Raw genomic sequence first — 20,665 nt, 5'->3', positions numbered from 1 at the left:
CTGTTTTTATTTGTTTATTTATTTATTTATTTATTTATTTTGGGTGATAACACAACTTATTTCGGAGCTATGCCTGATGCACTAAGAGTTTAATTTATCATCAACTCTGGAATATAAACTTATGGATAAAGCCAATTATTGGTATTTATACTCAATTTTTTGACCATGTTATATTGGGCTAGACTCAACATTATCCCTTGTCTTAACAGAAATTAAATTCATAGAAAAAGGAAGTAATTTTGCAAACAAATACATTATTAAATCTAACTACCAAAGTCTAATTTGAGGGATAAGAAGATGAAATTGCACATGAATATTTTGGCATAATAGTATTAGGTCCAAATCAAGAAGACATTCATGTCCTACCAACCATTTAAAATTGCACCCTCACACATGATATTGTATAAAATTACAAATAACATTATTGTAAAATTAACAAACAATTTAAACAACAAAAACTAATCGATTTCGCATTTGGGCAGTAAAAACATATCCTTCAAGGCCATAGAGAGATATCGACATTTTTCCTATTAATTTATAACAATTAAAATTAGGAGAATTTAGATCAATTCCAAACAATTCTTGGATATTTATATTTCTAACACCTAAACAAACTTACTTATAATGCGACACTCGAAACTTTAACATCACATAAAAAATAACATCATTATTAACTTATTAAAAATGAAATATATGTTTACAAGATAAAAATATCATCAATTCAAATATCAAACTTTAGTGTCAGATACATAAATAAATAAATAATGGGCAATATTTATGTAAATATCTTGAAAATTTATTGTTTTGAAAGATAACAGATGTAAATTTATGAAATTATGAGGATAAAGCTATCACATGATAGCATACTAAGTAAACATTTACTACATATCAGATATATATTACTTTGCTCTATGATAAAAGAGTGATATTGACGAAAGAGAATCGATTCATTCTCTCTATCCTCTATATTATCTCTTATTTCTCATTATCTATTAACATACACCACACATTTTTTACTCCATCTAGACCCATCTTTTCAAAAAATTACGAGCATCTCCATCGAATTAAATGTTATGTGATAAAAGTAGAAGCTCTGCAATAATCTTTTCTGAATCTTAGATGAAGTGCATAACTAACTAGATGGACGGGAGGCCCGCCTTTCGCAGGACCACCGGAAGTGATCTTATCTGTAGGGTACACAAAAAGGCCTTTGAAGACATTAGCAGTACCGATTGTGTTTCCTATGCCCACACACATAATCAAAGCTATAGAAGGGACAATGATTCTAATGGCAGTCTCTACAGCGCACATGCGACACAAAAGCAATCACATGGGAGATGCCCAAACTTAATGAAGTCCCACACTACAAATAATTTTTCTGCATGTATTATTGAAACAACTTCATTGAATTATTTTGAATTTATTTGAAAACAACTGTACTATAAAAGTTAAAAAAAATCACATTAAACCTCCAAAAGGGTGGTGTTAATTTTCTATATTTGGTACATGAACAAATCATATTGGGATAATTTACAGGATTTAAAGGTTGATTTTTTCCTAATTTGTCAATTGAATATTGCATAATTTAAAAATAAATGAAATAAAATAAGGAAAAAAAATCAATTTTTTACAACAAAAAAGCATTTCAGCCTAGAGAGAGAGAGAGAGAGAGAGAAGAACGAACCTTTAAAGATGGAGTACAGTGGATCATTGTATGGTGTGCTGTAAATAGCAATTGTAACCGAATCACTGAAGTTTTGGTGTGAGGCAGATGGGTGTAATAAGATGCGCTGAGACACACGAAATGTGAAACGATATGCAAATAATGGGTCTTCATGAAAAGAATTTGGAACTTATTATAGTGCGTGCGGGCATTAATTAAAATCTTATTAGCCCACTAATAAGACACCACCAAAAGGTGCTTTCACTCGGCGCTCAATAAGCTGCAGATAAGCTCGGCAAAAATGCCTTTACGATGTTAGAATCCAGAAGCTGAAATAAGTACGAAATGTGAAAGATATAGGTTACGTTTCCCGAACGTTAAGCTGTTGCTATTTAACAAATTCATTTTAAGATTGGGAAATTACGTACATACCACACAGTTATCATGAATTTACATATCTAAAACCTATATTTTGATATTAACATTTATAACATCTCGGTGTTATAACCCTATGCATAAAAAGTGCATTTGACTTTTTAAAAGTTAGTAAAAAATGATATTTTCAACATTATTTTAAAGATTTGAATGATATGAATGTAAATATTAAAGTTAATGTGTTTGACATGTATATACATAAGAATTATGAGGTATGTATGTAAATGCAACATTTAAGATCTAAGTGTGACAGTATTAAAATTGATGTTCACAGGAAGACTAAAATTACAACATCCAAGGTAGACTAATTCAAGTATTAAAATAAAATTTATTGGAAGAAGACACATCCAGAATCAGAGAGGAAGAGAGTGATAAGAGACTTAGCAAATATTTATAATGGTAATATGTACTGAAAAACAGAATTAATAGAGATTTAATACGCAAACAAATCATATATACGGATTAAGAAGTTAGATAGCATCTGAGAGGATTGAGTAACAGGCTGTTTTATCGAAAAAACTGTTACCTTGATAAATTGGAAAATATGAAATACATTATTACCTTCATGAATCAGGATAAATCTCGTGAGGATATTGGATAGAAAGCTAAGAGGATGAACTTATGTTAGCCAATTTGGCCTCAAAGTATATTCATGTAATTACTTTCTCTTCTTTTTCTTTTCCTCGCTTTAATAAGAATTCGCATGGTTTCTTCTCTAGCTTCCTTCTCCAATTGGCACTCCTTACCTGCCATTACAACAGAGTTAGGTGTTAATCATTAGGCCATAAATGGATCGGTTGTAAGGTCATGAAGAAAAAATGGAACATGTGGTGATAGAAACTGATGAGAACTACAAGAAATTACTAGAGTGAAAATGGTGATACCAAAGAAGAATCGCCTGTGATGAATAAACATTATTTGAAAAAAATGGAATATAAATACAAATATTTAGTGCGGTAAAGAAATATATTATATTTGTTATTTTTAGAATGATAATGAACTGATGGCACTTTGTGCTTCAAAATTGGTATGGAATAAAATGGTGATTAAGCTCAACAGTCTGGGAATAATAATAAAAAAAAAGTATAATCTTTTATAAAATGGAAAAACAGCTGAGCACATTGTGGGCTTCGAAAATTCAATGCCCCCGACTCTCCTCATTTTGAGAGGACTTTTGATATGGGGTCGAGGTTTTCTATAGGTGCAATGCCCTGTGGCTAATTACCCCTTCTGATAACAAGAGAACGCTTTTAATTAAGGCTATTTATTAAGTGTTAAATATTCAATGTATAGTAGCAGTGGACTTATGATTATAGATTATAAAATTTATCACCTAAAGCTTAAAACAGTGGCAGAAGAAATTGTGACAACCCGATCAAGATCTCATGCTTACACCATTCTGAGTCGTCGTGGTCTCTAATTTATTTAGTCAGAGGAGATAGTCAATCCAACCTGACTGAAGGATTCTTATCAGCAAACATGGGTGAGTTGTCCAAGAGACCCTTATAAATCTGCGGTGGAAATTTGCCTAAGAGGATAAATTTAAGTCTACATTAGCTAAAAAAAAATTTACACTAATCAATTGTATCCTTATGGACCACAACGCAAATGATAGCAGATCGTTAGGGAACATACGAGCTGCGGCTGTGATTAAAATATAGAGGAATAATTTGGCGCAAACTACTCGGTCAGAGAGTTCTGGTCGTAACTGTTATTTTGTGGTGTCATTTGGCCGCAAAAACACCCGGATAAATAACTTAAGCCACCTCCTTACTGGCGTAGCTTGTTTTTAGTGTGAATACAATGATATACTCGATATGAGATTAGCTTTTTGAGACCTAATGTCAATCAAAGTTTGTCACGCTCGACATACTGTTGATGAGGGTGGACGAATTTTGTTTGTAGCTTTTAAGTGGATGAATTTTAACATAAATATTTTAATTTGTTTGCTTTAAATTTCTTTTAAAGGATTGATTTAATTTGAGTGTTTTGATTTATTATTTTGAGAACTTGATTTGGAAATTAATTAAAAAGTTGACCTCTCCGAAAGAGATTTTCATCCTACACCCATTATCAAAAATTTGATTGCTTAATTTGAACCTTGTTGACTTTACATCTTATTTGTAAAGGATTGGACTTACGATTGACATATGATTGTATGCAAACTTTGTCAAATTTGCCCTGCTTACTGCGAATCAGGTTAATGATATATCATTTGTATTTATTCAAATTTTCTTTTGAACTTAATTTTAAAAATAAAGTTTGGCATCATCGGGGATTTAAGTAGCTTTGAACAATGTTGACTCTGTCTTGCTTATAGAGGATCAGATTTATAACATAAATTATTTGAATTTATTCAAGTATTCTTTTGAATTAAATTTTAAAAATAAATCCCTCAAGTTAAAATCTTCATTCAACTTGGTTATCATCAAGAAATTTGAACATTTGAAAAATTTATACTTGAAATGTATTCGAAATGTGTTATTTTACTATTTGTTAAAATGTTAATTTTTTCGACTCCAATCCTTACAAAGAGAAGGATCAGACTATGTGGTTTGGACTTGAAAAATTTATATTTATGATTTGGACATTTATTTCAAAATTATTAGACTTATTAACTCCAATACTTAAGAGAAGGATGATCAGATTAATCAGGTGGGATTTACAGTCATGTTCTATAAACAAAGTGGTCGTAACGTTAAGCTGCACAAGATTCTCGGACCATTTTGAATTTAAACTAATCTATTTGGTGGAGCGCATGCTGACGTGGATTTATTTTCGCATGAGCGCCATCTCACAGGATCGCACAAGGCGTGAATTGGAATCTCTCGATCCAGGCAAACAAGGGGACAATCGGCCCATCTAAAGCGTGGGAATGTCGCCCACTCGATGGGTAACCGCTCCTTAGTTACCCTAGTATTATATTTGATGTTCCTTCGTGTTTTAGGTTAGTTTTGTGTATATTTCTGCTCAAGACAGCCCTCAACATGTTTTTCCCTACATGGGCTGTATTGAAGGCGAGAAAATGCTTCGATTGCAACTCTTCCGAGGTGATAACCGTCTCCCAAGGATCAAATAGTGCTTCGGATGTAGTTCGTCCAGCAGAGAAATTTATCCTCGATTTCCCTTCTGGAGCAACCTTTCTTTCACCTTCGCCCTCACCATATTTGCTGCTGCCATTGGAAAACAACCCTGTTATTGGTTTTTCTACAACCCACAATCCCGGACCACCATCTTCACAAGAAGCTTAATAAAGAGGAGGAGAAATACAAGAAGGCCACGGAGCTTTTCTATCTTTAATAAACTCAAAAAAGTTTTACATTACATTATCTGCACATTTAAATAGACCCTCCTGATGGAATGCTTGTAATATAGCATACATGGCATCATGGTACATATAATATGTACTAATCCAAACATAAATGTCGCGGACAAGACTCAAAAAGTCTTAGCTTGAGAGACCTCCATCCAGCAACAATGATGAGCTGGAGACAGAGAGCATGGAAGGATGGAGGAACAGCTGAGCCGCAGGTATGCCACAGGATGACTGTTTATCCCCCCTCCAAACTGAGAATCAGAGGAAAGGAGCATCAGTTGGTGGTTAAGAGGTGATGGTGAGTCTTTGGTAAGGATTTGGTGAGAATATCGACAATTTGATCTACTGTCATGATATGTTGGAGAGTGATGTTGTTGAGTTTAAGGTGTTCTGTTATGAAGTGATAGTCAACTTCTATATGCTTTGTGCGAACATGAAACACGGCATTGTGAGCAAAGAGATAGCAGTTTTACTGTTACTGTAGATCGTTGTTGTAGGAGGGGCTTTTCTAGTGAGATCCTGAAGTAACATTCCTGGCCAGAGAATTTCTATAGTGGTTGTAGCAATTGCAAGATATTTCGCCTCTGTGGATGATCTCCCCATAGTTGGTTGCTTCTTAGCGGATTGGGAAATTAAATTCAGGCTAAGAAAAATGCAAAAGCCGATGGCTGATTCTCGAACAGTGTTGTTGTTGGCCCAATCTACATCTGCATAGGCTTGAAATTGTAGAGGTCCAAATGATATGAGAAGACCATGTGAGGGAGTCCCCGTTGAGATACCTTAGAAGTCGTTTGAGGAGTTGATGATGAATGGGGGTGAGATTGTGCACATATTGACTCGGTAAGTTAACAGTAAATGTAAAGTCGGGTCAGGTGACAGTGATGTATTGAAGTGAGACTATGAGTTGATGATAATGTTGAGAATAAGACCATGTGAGGGAGTCCCGTTGAGATATCTTAGAAGTCGTTTGAGGAGTTGATGATGAATGGTGGTGAGATGGAGCACAGATTGACTCGGTAAGTTAACAGTAAATGTAAAGTCGGGTCAGGTGGCAGTGATATATTGAAGTGAGACTATGAGTTGATGATAATGTTGAGAATCTTGCAAAGTTTTTGAGTTTGTGCTGTGTTTGAGTGAATATGTAGGCAGAGGTGTAAGAACAGGTTTGGAATCGACCATTCCTCACTCGTGAGAAGATCAGTGAGATATGCGTGCTGAAGTAATAAGCAGCCGAATTTGATTTTTTCTATTCGTTAGCCTAAAAAATGTGAAAGTTGGCCTAGTTGTTTTAGACTTGTATAGGGTGTGAATGAGAGATGTATGGTAGTGGGCGAGTTTTCTGTTATAAGTTTATCATCAACATATACAAGTTGTTGAGAACTTAGGGCGAAGAAAAACAGAAATCGACACAAATCTAAAAGAATACAAATAGATTTAACGAGGTTCGGCAAAGATGCTTACGTCCTCGGGAGCAGAGCGACAACTTTTCCTTCAATTCAGAAAAGAATACAGAATAATGGGACCTAGGGTTACAAACATATATATAACCCTGAAGTACAATACGTAATTACAGAATTACTGTTGTACCGTACCGCGGGGCGTTGCCCCCGCACCCCCAACCCACATAACGAAACTCCCCCGATTGGACAGATTCTTCCGCTCCGCTCTACTAGCTCGCTCCGTTCCGCTCCAGCATCTGTCCAAGATGGTATATGAGTCATACCTAACAAATCTTCACATTTGCGAATATCCAATCCCTTAAAAGAAATACATCATGAAGTTTCTTACTCGCTGAAGTGGGTTGGGCTGTCATGCTGTCTAAGCAACTGCAAACATTCAAAAAGTCCAAGCAATGCAAGAACTTGTTGATAACAACTGACTTGGTTAACATATCAGTTGCATTTTCATCAGTATAAACCTTTTTGCAACAAAATATCACCAGAAGCAATCAATTCTCTAATCTTGTGATATTCGACATCAATGTGCTTTGTTCTCACATGATACGCCTGGTTCTTTGGCCAGATAAATGACACTCACATCAAGCCGTGATAAATATGTGATTATTTGATTGAAGCCATTAACACGCTGAGCCAGATCAGAACCTTCTTGCATCTCCAGCCCATACAGCTTTTGCTTCAGATATAGTTTATTCGTCAGAAATTTGGACATAAACTGAATTTCTAATTTCTTCCATACCTCTTTTGGAGATTTTAGATCCATTACTGATATATAACCTCATATGTCAGACATAAGTGTATGGTTGCACATAAGTGTATGATTGTTACCGCTCATCGTTGCAATTTTTCAAGATCTTCATCCTCAATGGCATTTGGTTTCGTTGCCCGCAAAGCCTTCAAGATTCCCTGTTGTGTCAATAAATCTTTCACTATTGTTTGTCACAAACCGAAGTTACCAGTTCCATCAAACTTCACCACCTCGAGTTTCGCACCAAACGATTGCCATATTTTTTGTAGAATTCCTTCCCGAATCCTTTGTCGAACTGCTTCTCCTTTGCGTCGGAGAACAGCACAGCCCTTCTTGAGCGAATCTTCGCCTGGTCGCGACCTCTGTGGAACTGCCGCGTGAATCTGAGAAACTGCGTCACGAACCCTCTTGCCTAGTCGCAAATCTCCTTCGCTGAACCTTGTGTCGCCGAACTCGTAAACCCTCTGCGTTGTTGCCTTCTTGCGTGGTTGCGCGAACTCCACTGGTCTTCCTGTGTCGAACCGCCAAAATCTTGCCGACCGAAGCCCTAGCCGAATTCTCGCCAAATCACTGTATCCTCTTCTCTGTGCCGATCTCCTCCATGTTCTTCCTGCGCCAAAAATTCTATTTCTGCCCTAGAAACTCGCTGTACCACTTGTTGAGAAATTAGAGCGAAGAAAAACAGAAATCGAAACAAATCCAGAAGAACACAAAGAGATTTAACAAGGTTCGGCAAAGATGTCTACGTCCTCGGGAGCAGAACGGCGGTTAGCAGAACGGCGGCTTTTCCTTCAATTCTAGATTAAGAATACAGAATAATACGGCGGTTTTTCCTTCAATTCTAGATTAAGAATACAGAATAATGAGACATAGGGTTGCAAACATATATATAACCCCGGAGTACAATATGTAATTACAGAATTACCCCAGTATCTTACCGTGAGGTGTTGCCCCCGCATCCCCAACCCACGTAACAAAACTCCCCCGATTATACAGATTCTTCTGCTCTGCTCCACTGGCTCGCTCCGTTCTGCTCCAGCATTTGTCCCTCATATGGTATATGAGTCATACCTACCACAAGTAGATAAATTATGGTATCATTGTGATGACAAGTAATGACGGGTCAACAATGCTAAGTTGAAATTTTTTGAGTAATTCAAGGAAGTAGAGTACCACTCCGAGGAGCCTGTTTGAGACCATAAATGACTTTGTGGAGGGTGTTGGTTGTTGATGAAACCTGGAGGATGAGACATGTAAACAATCTGATCTAACTTTCCATGTAAAAACATATTTGAAATGTCAAGTTGCTCCCTTCCCAAACTCACTCACAGCCACCTAACCTCTTATCCAACTTCCAGACAACCCTACAACCCCTCCACCCCTTGTTGCAGCCAACCTTACCACCTCCCTTTCAGCTTCCCCGTTGTTGCCCAACCGCAGGTCATCTTTCCTCTAGTTGCGCTCGACCATCTAACCACCCATACCTCTCAATTTTCCCCTCCTTAAACTACAACCACCACCTTCGAACCTTGCCCTAGTGGGATATTTGTGTTTGTTATTGTTTTTCCTATTTCAGTTAATTGTTTATGACTGCCTATTTAAATTTCAGCAATGATATCATTCTTCTGTTGTGATTTGGGTTAACTTTGTCATCACATTCAAATGATTAATTTCATATACTTGGCTATTTTACACAACATTGCATGTTTTAAAATAATTTGTATGAATTTAAAGTATGAGGTGAATCAAAATTGATTTAAAGATAAAATATATAAGACTTGAAGTTATATGAATTTACCTTATTTAAATGAATATGTTGATGTATGCATAAGTTCACTTTCAATCTTTCCCACTTAGAAAAATTTCATCCTCAAAATTTATAAACCTCAAGTCATTTCTCCTTAAGCAAGTCGAAATGATCTATACATAAATTTCAATCGGACACCGTTTACTTTTTCTATAATTTCAGGTGTATCATTATGCCTAAATATATATAAATATTAATTCGAGTTAACTTAAATATTTAATTTTTATTATTACTAAAATTTTTTTATAATTACCATATTGTTTCTTTCATCAAGATTTCATTAATTAATTTTAAACATTGACTTTGATGCCACTTTTATCACGACCCGGGACTTGAAATTAATCGAGGTAGGTAAGGACGATCAGATGGTGAGAATTAAGTTTTTAATATTTAACAAATGAAAGTCACTAAACAAATTAAATTAAAGCAGTATTATTACACCCTTACTAGTTGTCTTCATCTTCTATAAATATTTTACATTCTGTGGCGTGATATTATTTCTGTTAGAATATTCTTCCCGTATTATTTCGCGTTATTCAGATATTATTGTGGTAGTATTGATGTGTTATTGTGTTATTATAATACCGAAAATATTCTCATAACAAAATAATACATGAATATCACCAAAATAACACCTGAATAATGCAAAATAATATGGGGGGAATATTCATCTATGCTAAAACAATTTTTTTTTAATTTTTTTGTCACCTCCGCGTGGCGTGATTTCATTGGACTCTCGAAGTATCTTTACGTTTGAGTCCGGACATAATATTTGTTCCAACACCAGGGAGAGCTCAGGCTTAGGCTCCCTCCAACACGAGCTTCCTTTGCTACTGCGGTTGACGTCACCTTCATCTCTTGCTTGACAACGCACGAGAGTTCCCTTATAGATGTCGCAACATTGACTCCTTCAATCATGTCTCGACACCACGCCGTGTCTTCCTTCGCTGCTTGACACCGACTTCGAGAGCTCCCGCATCTCCTCTGCTTGACGACGACCACTTCCGCGCCAGACCTTGGCATCTCTTCTCTCGACTCTACACGTAAACTGTAAATCTCTTCTCCTCTCCTCCTTTGGTTTCCCGTTCCCTCGCTTCCTCATCTCTTTTGCTCAACTCTTTGTTTCCTCTCCCTCCCTCTGACTCTTCGATCCCCTCCCCGACTAGTAGAAGCGGGGCCTTACCTGGTAGACCCAGTAGAGGAGCCTAAGATAGTTCTAAAAGCCAGCTAAAAGACAAATTATATTTGCAGCATTGCATCCATCTTGTCCAGAAAGATCAACCATCATCATCCAAATAGGATCCTGGACTACATTGTTTGAGAAATTCAGCACCCAAAAGCTAACCACAAAGATAATAGCTGCTTTCCATCAAGGATAGACAAAGTGCTGCAGTTTTCCTTTGTATCACCAAGAGCAGATCTAATGCCTGATGAGAATCCAATCACAAGGACACAACAATATCCAATCACAAGGACACAACAATATATAAGAAGTCATCCAGATAAAATAAATGGCCTCCTACCAAATTTTGACCGGCATTTATCACTCCACTAACCAAGTGAAGGTCCAACAACAAATCTTGCCATCAAATGACAGAGCCATATGATGGAAGCCAATGCAGGTGGAAGCCCTAGAGCCCGAATAGTGAACTCAGATTCATATTGCCTAATTGATCGATCTCCCTGCACTAGTCTAATAAATTTATCATGTTTCTATCTCTTGGCTGACAGTGATATAAACTAATCTCTAAAGTTTGCCACAAACTCCTAGTGCATCAAGTGGCTGGTTCTATGTCCAAACTTCTTCTGCATCTATCCTTATCACTATCTCTTAGCTTATCCCTCAAAGGCAAAAGTGGTAGTGCAACTTCTCTCTGGTGAACAAGACAACTCATCTAAAATCTTTTACACTCTCAACAGTCAGTTCTTAGCATCCAATGTAATTTCTCCAAAAAAGAGAAGTGTCATCATATCTTGGAATAGTTATAAATACTTGTCCATCTAGCCTCTCCTATTAGAATTGGTCTGAGTCTGAGAATTCCTCGCCATCTGACTCACTAAATCATCATTTTAGGAAAAAAATTGTACTCACTGGGATATTCAAAGGTATATCAGATTCTACATTATCATCGTTGCTCTTTTCCTCGTCATCTATAATTCAGAAATAACCACAATAATTATATTAGACTTGATTAAACTTTTAATTAATTATTATTATTATTATTCCTTAATTTAATCATTGTAATGGTTCTTTCATTAAGATTCATGTTATTTAATTTAAACATTGCTCTGATACACTTTGTCATGACCCGACTAGAAGCTTGAAATTAACCAAGACGATAACGGGCGGCTGGATAGTGAAATTAAATATTATGTTATTCAATTTCTATCACGAATAGTATAATATTCAAATATTCATGAAAGAGTCAATAAAAAAAATAATTTAATCAACAAGTTGAAGTTTTATCACTCCAATTGTTGTTCTCACCTACTATATAGATTAAATTTTCTTCTATTCAACTTATTCAAAAGCTTAAAAACTAAAAAAAATATTAAAATAACATAATAAGTTATTTAAAGATAATCCGGAAGCAATCACACTTCTAAACTACAATAGCCCAATAAAAAAAAAATAATATGCATGCTAGTCTTTCATATTTCATTATAAAAGATCTTATAATAGTCTAATGTATGTGTTCATGACAATTAATTAACAGAAAAAATTTATATTTTGATAAGCATTAACTTTTTCAAGATTTAATCATGTAATTTGTTTTTTATTTCATACATTTAACTTTTACATTAATCTTAGGAGCACCGTCAAAACATAACCACACAACCCTTATCGATTATATTCTGTCAGCACGGTAGTTTGTAATATAATGTACACGAATGTCTGAGGTGGAAATGTGCATACTCGCCTCTGCAGATATTCTCTCGTTGGCATAATGGTTAACGACCTAACAATCACAATTATCTGGGAAGTTAGGATAACATCTATGCACGCTGATACACTGGTGTCCCTATATGTACCATAAAAGGGTGGAACTCTTCCTCTTGATATGCACATACAAGCATTCATAAATACACAACTTCATTCTTTATATAATACATTCTTATCATATATCTTATGAGAAAACTTATGTTTATCTACGAATAAAATGCACATCTACAAAATCTATGAGTCGCGAAATAATCTGATCTATGCACATTTACTAAAATCGTAAAGGTAAAGTAATTATGTGACATATATATCTGGTCATGCAATAAACTAACAAATACATCTCTAATAGAACATAAGAATCATGCAATAATATGATAGCTTTCTAAAATAAACTATTAAAACAACAGTATTTAACATACATACTTCATAATTAACAATATAAACAATCATATATGATTTAATTTCATTAATATACTACATAACAATAAAAAACTATAAGTAGGAATATATTTAAAAACATGAAATATTATTGTAATTTAAAAGCGTAATTACTACCTCAATCCTTTTACCGTTTTACTCCTATCGATCTTCCAATTTAATAATTTGAACTTGCCAAAATCTGATATCATTCAATAAAACATATTATTCACATTTTCTAATTTCAATTAATATGAATTTAACAATTTAAAATATCAATTGCTTGCCACCATAATCCCTGCCATTAATTCATAAAGTTAAAAATAAGAAAGAACTGAAAAATTATATAATAATAATAATAAAACATAACTCAAAGCTTACCTCGCATGAGAGCGCAACCTCCCTTCTCTTCCTCCTTTGCACAAACGGCGTCCTCTTTGTTGCAACACCCACACCAGAGCCGCTCGGGCCGGTTCTCCGCTTCAAGGCTCAATCGGTTCTCCTTCACGCACGAAGCTACTCACATCCTCCCTTCACACGACTAGGCATGAAGTTGAATCTCAGGTAAAAGAAACACGCGACTCTTCTCCTTCTTCATCTCTTGTGTGGTAGGGTTTCAATCGTCACACATACGATTATTTATGTACTTGATAGTAACTCACACGAGACACTCATCTTCCCCTCTTGCTCACAATGGCCTCATCGCGTCGGATTTCTTCAGTGTTTTGACCTGCACACTATTTTTCTCCTCCCTCTTATTTCTTTCTCCTCACTCTCTCTTGTTCTCTCTGTTGACTCTCATCTCAAATTAGACCTAGGCTCCTAAAAAAGAAACCAACTAACAATTATGTTTGAATCAACATTAACTAAAGTTTTATTTTATCTTTTCATTATTATTTTTTCAATTATTATTATTATTTGATTATTATAATCTTCAATCCTTATAATACCTTATCCTCGAAATTCATAAGCTTCACAAAAACTAATCATTATATCAGATTAAACATGACCTCTCCAAAGATCTTCAGGAAAATCTAACTCTTGGGGACATATAACAAAAAAATAAATATGATAAATCCAACATCTAAGATAAGATAATTCAACTGAACAATCCTTATACATCTAAAGCATAAAGACATTACTAAAACAACATTACATCTAAAATAATGCAGCATAACTAACACAACACTCAACTTCTGAAATAAAAGTACATAAAGATACTCAATACCAGACAACCAACATGAAACCTAAATGACAAAACACTCAGTCAAACTCTATGTATCAGCATCAGTGGCAACATGTTCTGCAAGTTCATGGTGAGTTAAGAAATAGACTCTTGATCGAGTGTTCTGCCTTGATTGCTCCTTACGAGTGATAGTACCAGCTTTTGTCATCCTCCACTTACCACATATAAAAGTAGATCGTTCCTGAAAAATCTTCTGAGCTAATTCTTATCCTGTGTTAGCATTGAATGTGAATCTCTGAGCAAAACTAGGGCGATTCCTCATCTGATTATCAGGTTATCTGCATAAGTAACACACCTTCAAACCAAATAAACATTCACACGATGTTATTTCTCAGACTTAATATAGGGCTCTACATTGCTGCTGCAAGTCTGGCTAATAACATCACCAGTGTAGGACGTTATCTTATTCTCATAAACTCCAGCATGACCTATTGGTGCTACTTCTAAACTCTTCCTCTTGTATGTCTTTACGCTTCTAAGTCTGCTAAAAATCAATCTCCACCCACTTATCCCTCTGCACTAGCACTAAATAGTCTTCAATCTCAATTGGCACTAGTGGCTGCCCAATGAAATCCTTCAACCCAGACAAAAATCTATGGCTTTTCTCCTCAGTATTTGGAACCAACCGGGGTGCATACCTTCAAAGCATAGTGAATTCAAATTCATATTGCCAAATTGACAGATTTCCCTAAATCAGTCTGATAATTTATTATGCATCTATCTCTTGGCTGATAGTTTTACGAATCAATCTCTAAAGGTTGTCACAAACTCATCATACTACACCAAGTGGCTGGTTCTACCACTAAACTTTTCTCACATTTGTCCTCGTAATCATCTCTTAGCTTTTCCCTCAAAGGCAAAAGTGGTCAGTGCAACTCTTCTCTCTGGTGGATAAGACAACACGTTTAAAATCTTTTAAACTCTCAACATCCACTATACTTCCTTCTTCAGAAAAAAGAGGTCCTCATATCTCAAAATAGTTTTAAATACTTATCCATCCGGCCTCCCCCACTAGAAACGATCTGAGCTTGAGAGTTCTTAATCATCTGAGTCATTGCAGTCATCATTTCAGGAAAAGCGAAGGTAAATCAAATTCAACATTAACATCTTTGACCTCTTCCTCTTGATCATCCATAATTCTGAAATAACCACAAAATAATTTAATTAGACAGTTAAACTTTTAATTAATTATTATTATCATTATTTATAAATTAATTTAATCATTATAATGACTCTATCATTAAGATTCATGTTGTTTAATCTAGATATTGCTCTGACACCACTTTTGTAATGACTCGGCCTGGGTCTTAGACTTAAACCAAGACAGGAATAGACAGTTGAACAGCAGAATTAAATTCTATGATATTCTATTTCTATAACTGATAGTAAAATATTTAAATATTCATAAAAGAACCGCCAAAGGAAACAATTTAGTCAACAAGTAGAAGTTTTACCCTTTCAGTTTTTGTTCTCGCCTTCTTTACACATTAATTCATCTTTTATTCATCTTATTCAAAGTTTAAAACCTGAAAAAATATTAAAATAATATAATGAGTTATTTAAAAATAACTCAGGAGCAATCACACTTTTAAATTATAATAATCCAATGAAGAAAAATAATATGCATGTCGATCTTTCATATTTCATTATAAAAAATTTTATAATAATCTAATGTATTTGTTCAAGACATTTACTTGATGGAATAAACGTATACTTTGATATGCATTAACTTTAACTATACTCTTCAAGATTTAATCATTAACTTTATTTTTATTTCATACATTTAACTTTCACATTTATCTTAGGAGCACCTTCAAACATAATCAAACCCACCCCTAACAAATATTATTTTATCAGCAAAGCAGTTCATGATCTAATTACACGATTGTCTGAGGTGGAAATGTGTGTACTCGCCCATAACTGATATTATCTCGTCAGCACAATGACTAATGATCTAAGCATCACAATTGTCAGAAAAGGTAGGATAACATCTACACATCTGGATATACTATTGTCTTGTATGTAATTTAAGGGAGTGGACTCTTCATCTTAACGTGCACACACAAACATTCATAAATACGCTACTTCATTCTTCATATCATACAATCTAATGAAACATCTGATGAGAAAACTTATATTTTTTTCCAAATAAAATGCACATATACATAATTTATAGGTCATAAAATAAATTGATATATGCACATTTACTAAAATCTTATAGATGAAGTAACCTTTTTTTTTTTATAAATGCCCAAGGGCTAATTTTATTGAAATTGAAAAATACATATAGGTTGCATGAGAGGACCCAAAAAAGGTGCCCTACCCATACGATACATCAGACACTAGCATCCTAAAAAGATGAAACATAGTAGATAAAACATAAAAAAAAACAAAACTTGCAGGAAATAAGCTGCTAGGCACGAGCCAGCTCGGTCTTGCCTTTGTTTCTGGTTCTAGACAGCAAACAAATTGCTGAGTGTTGTTCCATTACCCGAAGTTACTAGAGTATCATCCATTAAGTTTCCAAGCTAGAGTGTGCCTCCATTCTTCTTTTTCTTTCTAGATGTGTAAACCTGTCATTCCTCATCCGAGGACTGACTCATATGATCAGTGCGGTCAACAGATTGTTGGGCATGTAGGAGAGAATGAGCCCCCAGCTCCTGACTAGCAGTAACAACATTCTGATTCTGAAGAGAAGGTAAGCATGTCTTTTTAACACCTGAAGCATCCTAGGGATGTGGAGCTTCAATACTATCCTGATTATCGGACACAAGTGAACAATCTGCCAATATATCAGTCGGAAGAACAGAGAGAGTATTGTCTCCGGTAGTGGAAGGGGGAGGTGGCATCGTGTCAACCGATAATTCAATAGTTTGTGGAATGCACTCAGGAGCGGAGGAGGGACATGTATGAGGTGAGGCAGATCCAGAAGCATTTTTACTTGAAGGTTTTAAATTTGGATGCAACTGATAACATTGAGAAGGAAAATGTCCAAGCATACGACAGTGGGTACAATAAAGTGGTATTTGTTCAAGTTCTGTTTGTTGCCAAAAACCCTGATATTGTGTGTCAATCCATATTTCTCCCCAAAAAGGTAAAGTAATATCCCTTTCTATCAAAATTTTGGCTTCTGAAGGCCGAGTTAGATTCACTGTAGGCGTGTCAGTTTTGAGGGGTTTACCGTATACCATTGCTAAAGCGAAAAGAAGCTCTTGATCAAAAAAATGGATCTTCAAACCTGGGAAGCGCAATCAAACAGGAATGGTAGGAGGTTCAGTACAAGGGTCAAAATCCACCGTCCATTTTAAAACCTTCATCACCTGGTTTTCTATTGAAGTGTCTTCTTGCAAACAAATGAGTGCAGTCTTCATCATTTGATAATTGAATAAGAATGTGGCGACCATCCAATTTACCGATCTTCCAACCCCCTTTCAGTTTCATTTGCTCAAAGTCCTTTCAAATTAGTTCAAGTTTAGGGTTTCCATAAAAAAACTTACCTACTAAGAACAATCGGCAGGACGCAGCTAGGGTAGAGATCTCTGCCTAAGTGAGAAATATTGCAGGTTTGTCGTTTTTACGGGAAACTTTTTTGAGAAATTCGGTTTCAATGCCAAGAGCAAAATTGTCGTGATATCGTTGCAGAAACATATTCGAAAGAGGAGAAAGAGGGGCGGAGACGGGTTATCACTGGCGAGGGCGGCAGCGTAGGAACGCCTTGATGCCATTTCTATCGATCGACACAGACGCAGACACCGTCGATCAACACAAGCAGCGCACGGTGCGGTTTCCTCGCAGGGTGTGAAGCAGCGCGAAGGAGGAAAGCCTTGCGTTGCTGGGCGCGAAGGAACGACGATCTCAGAGGAGACGAGGGCAGGCGAGCGAGCGAGCGAACGTCAGTGGAGGCCCGCGAACTCTGGCGAGCGGCGCTGCGGGACGACGCAGTAGGTCGCTTCTTCTCTGCCGCAATCGACGCCGCCAAAGGTGGGACGACGACATAGCAATTTTTCATGTGACACACACACACACACACACACACACACACACACACACACACATATATATATATATACCTGGTAAGACAATAAATTAACATATACATCTCTAATAGAGTCGTTCGACTAGGCTTCGTCGGGCTAGCTCTCCACCTCAAGGCTCGGTCAGTTCTCCTCCACGCTCGAAGCTACTCTCCTCCTTTCCTTCACTGCTTTGACCTGCAGACTACTTTTCTCCTCCTTCCTCTTATTTCTCTCTTCACTCTCTCTCATTCTCTCTCCCAACTCTCATCTCGAATGAGACCTACGCCTCCTAGAAAAGAAACCACTCAACGGTTAAAGCTCCAATTGACATTGAAGCAATAAAATTTTATTTTATTATTATTATTATTATTTCAGTTATTACTATTATTATTATTATTATTTAATTTTTCGGTAACTACAATTTTTTTAGATATGTTTGTTGAGTGTCATTTTTACATGTTTTTTTCTAAAAATAAATTAACATGTTTTTTAAACATTCAATATAACTTTTAAATGTTTTAAGTGTTTTAAAAAACAACAAAATATTGACCGAACATATCAAACATGTTTTGTTTCAATCCAAAACATAAAAAATAAATAAATAAATAGAAAGTTAAAATGAAATAAAAGTGATCCTAAATAGCCCCTAAGTTTTCATGTCCTCAAAAAAGCAACAATATTACAAAGTTCAACAGATCATCGTGATTCTGTTAATTCACAGGTTAAAAGCAATAGGAACATTTTTCTTAAATCAGAAAGTCTACAATAATCTTCTCACCTGTTAGCAAATATCTAGAAGATGCATAGATAGCCAAATAAATTTATATAATGAATTAATATCCAAATATGCCCTCACATATAAAAAATTAGTAAGTTTCTTGGATGAAGTACTTTAGGTCAACTGAATTATAAGTCTTACTAAGAACGCCGGTTTCTTTCTTAACTAGGATACAAAGACTTCCGTCACTTTCATCGTCTGATTCAATGAGTATCTGTTCCTGTATTCCAAACATCAAGTTATTTTCAGACTTGAAAAACAGAGCAAATCACAGATGAGTTCATATCTGTAATTTGCAGTATAAGACATTTGGACAGAATTGAAAGGATTTGTACGGAAGATAATTCTAAGTTCATAATTCTCATTAATGTATGTCCTAATTATAGGTTGGATTGCCGGCAAAAGCAACTTCTCACAATCCACATTTCATGGTAAACATGCAAGTTAAATTATTGGAAAGAATGGATTAATGTGTTATCGCTAAAAGCTATCAAAAACTGAGAGTTACCTTCAATGCCATTGGAATTGCTTCTTTCTTAACAATCGCATATTTACTAGGATTTGTCAATTTTGGTTTTAAGACCTTTAGAGGCTCGTTTAAAACTGCATCCCTTCTCATATGACTGAGCGAAGAACTTGCAGGCCTGATTTCAACAATGATTATGAATGAGTGCAAGAAATTTAAGTTGTTAGTAATAGGCAGATTGAAACAACAAAAAAAATAATGTTTTGCGGATAAGTGAAGGAACTGAAGGATTAAAAGTGGTGTTTGACCAAGTCCACCATTCGCTAAGAACTTTAAAACATCAGGAAATGAATGCATAAATTTGGCTTTACAAACAGAAGCTCACATTCTTCAGATTATCTAAAGACAAGGCTCGCGAAACATAAAGATGACCTTCAAGTAGCTCTATTCTCAAATCTAACATATAATAACTCAAACATTTATGAAATATCTAAAATTTAAAATTTCTTTCCACATCACTATCCCTATAACAAAAGTTTGATTTCTAAATATCTCACAATGGTACATGAATGAACATTAACTTGAACAAAGTATCGATAGAAATTTGAAAAATTAATTAATTTGAAAACTATTGCAGGATTCGATTAGTTCATCTTATATCATAAAAAGACTGCCAACCATGCAGTCAAGCAACAGTAATATATCAAAGGCTTTACATAGTAACTTCTTGTTCATAGCTGCAAGGCATCCATAATAAAGTAGGAATTTTTTTTTTCCTTTTTATTCATTTTTTTTCCATCAAGGACATAATAAAATAGGAATGGAAAACTAGACATGAGTGTAAAAGTGTACATCTCAAAATTTGATATATGGTCCTTTTGACGCCTTTGAATTGCAATACAGCCTCTAGCCTGCAAGGAGAGATATTCTCAAATATAATGGAGAATAATGTTGAGCACATTTTCCAATTGATATAGTTACATGATGAATTCCATCGAAAGGAAAGGGATAAAAGTAAAATATAAACCAAAATATGAAATGGTCTATTGAAGGTTTGAATGTATTAGTGATATTCACCTCTCTTGACAAGATTGCATCTGGCAAATTATTGATAATAGACTTCATACTGTTTTTTAAAACCTGCAAAATTAGTACGAAAAATAAGTACATATTAACTTTATTCTGCATCATCAAAGTCACCACGTGTGGTGTTACACATGAACACGATATGCTATAGAAGATAATGGCAGTTTCATAAGTCGGATCTACTGGTCAACAACAAATGAAAGGAAAGTGGAATGCTCACAAGAAAGAAAACAGAAAGCCACTGTTGACCTCATTTTAAAGTCATTACTCTTTTCTTTAGAATCCT

General features: G+C 35.3%; 1 protein-coding gene across 2 annotated transcripts in view; it reads right to left on the bottom strand.

Moving 5' to 3' along the window:
- Positions 1–2,563: 2,563 nt before the first annotated feature.
- LOC110030113 (protein PAIR1) overlaps positions 2,564–20,665 on the bottom strand; it is a 40,111-nt gene continuing 22,009 nt past the window's right edge. Inside the window, exons 7-11 of one of the 2 annotated variants that reach the window (XM_020732692.1) lie at positions 20,371–20,433; positions 20,146–20,204; positions 19,336–19,471; positions 18,969–19,047; positions 2,564–2,844 (exon numbers count right to left, since the gene is read on the bottom strand). In XM_020732692.1, the coding sequence (XP_020588351.1) occupies positions 2,738–2,844; positions 18,969–19,047; positions 19,336–19,471; positions 20,146–20,204; positions 20,371–20,433 (444 nt within the window). In that variant the 3' untranslated portion in view covers positions 2,564–2,737. Of the gene's footprint in view, positions 2,845–18,905; positions 19,048–19,335; positions 19,472–20,145; positions 20,205–20,370; positions 20,434–20,665 lie in introns of both variants that reach the window. The other variant, XM_020732693.1, reaches the window with a different exon arrangement.

The sequence above is a fragment of the Phalaenopsis equestris genome, unplaced genomic scaffold (assembly GCF_001263595.1).
Source record: "Phalaenopsis equestris unplaced genomic scaffold, ASM126359v1 Scaffold000657, whole genome shotgun sequence".
In the NCBI taxonomy this organism is placed as follows: domain Eukaryota; kingdom Viridiplantae; phylum Streptophyta; class Magnoliopsida; order Asparagales; family Orchidaceae; genus Phalaenopsis; species Phalaenopsis equestris.
The sequence above is the reverse complement of the archived record's forward strand: the minus strand, read 5'-3'. Positions and strand labels throughout refer to the sequence as shown.